The sequence below is a fragment of the Priapulus caudatus genome, unplaced genomic scaffold, assembly GCF_000485595.1.
Source record: "Priapulus caudatus unplaced genomic scaffold, Priapulus_caudatus-5.0.1 Scaffold789, whole genome shotgun sequence".
NCBI lineage: Eukaryota > Metazoa > Priapulida > Priapulimorpha > Priapulimorphida > Priapulidae > Priapulus > Priapulus caudatus.
The window spans coordinates 124,824-127,116 of NW_014577850.1; the positions used below are offsets into that span (position 1 = coordinate 124,824).

General features: G+C 49.9%; 1 protein-coding gene across 1 annotated transcript in view; it reads left to right on the top strand.

The window, feature by feature from the left end:
* The window catches only part of LOC106813541 (transketolase-like), a 22,091-nt gene that overhangs the window by 11,626 nt on the left and 8,172 nt on the right, over positions 1-2,293 (top strand). Inside the window, exons 6-7 of the mRNA XM_014817703.1 lie at positions 811-1,013; positions 1,671-1,796. Of these exons, the coding sequence (XP_014673189.1) occupies positions 811-1,013; positions 1,671-1,796 (329 nt within the window). The remainder of the gene's footprint in view (positions 1-810; positions 1,014-1,670; positions 1,797-2,293) is intronic.

Consider the following 2,293-nt stretch of genomic DNA (forward strand, 5'->3'; position numbering starts at 1 on the left):
TGGTAGTGGTAGTGGTAGTGGTGGTAGTTGTAGTTGTATCTCTAGTGTTACTGGTAGGGGTGCAGAACTGGGGGAGAGCAGGTAGTATATGTAGTAGCAATAGTGGTAATGGTATTAGTAGTAGTGGTAGTGGTAGTGGTAGTGGTAGTGGTAGTGGTGGTAGTTGTAGTTGTATCTCTAGTGTTACTGGTAGGGGTGCAGAACTGGGGGAGAGCAGGCAGTATATGTAGTAGCAATAGTGGTAGTGGTAATGGTATTAGTAGTAGTAGTAGTCGTAGTGGTAGTACTAGCTGTATCTCCTCCAGTGTTACTGGTGCAGAACTGAGTGCAAGAACTGTGTGGGGGGGGGAGTAGGCAGTAGTAATAGTAGTGGTAGCAGTAGCAGTAGCCGCAGCAGCAGCACCATCAACAGCAGCAGCACAGTGTAGATGTACATGCTACAGGGCAGGCAACAGTAGTACTAGGAGTACCCCCCCCCCTTCCCTGTGCACACGTCACAGTTCCACTAACCGCTGCCTCTCTGTCATTACCCTCGCCGTTGCTGCCGTTGTTGCTGCAGGGTACTCGCACTACAGTGTACGATGTAGATGTAGATATCACTAGATATGTAGATAGTACTGCTATCTCTCCCCCGTCGCAGTGTTACCCTAGCCACCGGCTACATTGTTCCCTGCTGCTGCTGCAGGGTACTCGTACTACAGTGTACGATGTAGATGTACATGTTGGGGCGGGCAGCAGTAGTACTGCTATCTCTCCCCCGTCGCACTGTCCCCTAACCACCGGCTCCCATCGTTTCCACTGCTGCTGCAGGCGTGGAGAATGAGGAGGACTGGCATGGCAAGCCCCTCGGCAACAAGACGGACGAAGCCATCGCCGCCATCGAGGCGCGCATCGTCAACAAGGGCGCCAACGCCATTGTTCCGCAGCCTCCGCCCGTCGACGACGCCGCACCGATCGACCCCGACGCCAAGATCATGCTCTCGCAGCCGCCCAACTACGAACTCGGACAGCTGGTGGGTAGGGGGCGCCGCCGTCGCTGTAGATTGTTCGCGGCACGCGTGGCGTGAGGGGGGGGCACCTGCGCGTGTGATGTTTTAGTTAAAGAACGGCTGTCACTGACCGTGATGCCGTTCGCATATACGGATATGTGCACGGACGTGTGTATAATTATGTACACCTCACCTCGTATAAAATGATTCCGTGATTCATGTGTAGTGCCGTCGGTACCCGCACTTTATCATTTGCTAAGCGCGTCGTCTCTGCAAACTTCTCGCGTTAATTCGAGGTCAAAATGTCAAAAAGTGAGAGAGATAAGTGAAGCATAGCCACAGATACATTCTCTGCCGTAGCTTGCCATTATCGACAAGTAAGAGCACTAGGCGAGCCATAGCCGTAGGTACATTCTCTGCGGCTTTGCCTTTGTCAAGAAGTAAAAACACTAGGTGAGGCATAGCCATAGGTACATTCTCTGCGGCTTTGCCTTTGTCAAGAAATAAAAACATTAGCCGAGGCATGGCCATGCGTACATTCTGTGCGGTTTCGCTATTGTTGAGTAGTAAATGCACTGGGCAAGGCATATAATAATTTATTATATATATGTATATATATATATATATGTGTATATATATATATATATATGTAATAGCTTACATTCAGCATTGTTTGTGCAGGTTGCGACGAGGGAGGCGTACGGCATAGGCCTGGTGAAGCTGGGCAAGGGCAACAGCAGAGTGATCGCGCTCGACGGGGACGTGAAGAACTCCACCTTCTCCATCAAGTTCCGTAATCAGATGGGGGTGAGTGGCGCAGCGGGCCGGTGACGTCGTGCGACGGTCACGCCATGCAACGGACGTGTGAGATGATTAGATTATTATTAAATAATAATTAGCATAAATATATGTTATATACTTGTTAGATAAGACCGGGTCTGGCTGGTCCGACGTGACGGTCACGTTGTCTGACGGACGTGCAAGATAATTGGATGATAATTATACGTGTTATGATTAACTCTTTATTTCTCTCTCTCTCTCTCTCTCTCTCTCTCTCTCTCTCTCTCTCTCTCTCTCGCTCTCTCTCTCTCTTCTCTCTCTCTCATCTCTCTCTCTCTCGTCTTTCTCTCTCTCTCTCTCTCTCTCTCTCCTACGTCTCTCTTCCTCACTCTCTCTCTCTCTCCTCTCTTCTCTCTTCTTCTCTCTCTCTCTCTCCTACTCTCTCTCTTCTATTCTCTCTCTCTCTCTCTCTCTCTCTCTCTCTCTCTCTCTCTCTCTCTCGTCTCCACCTCTCGTGCTCTTCT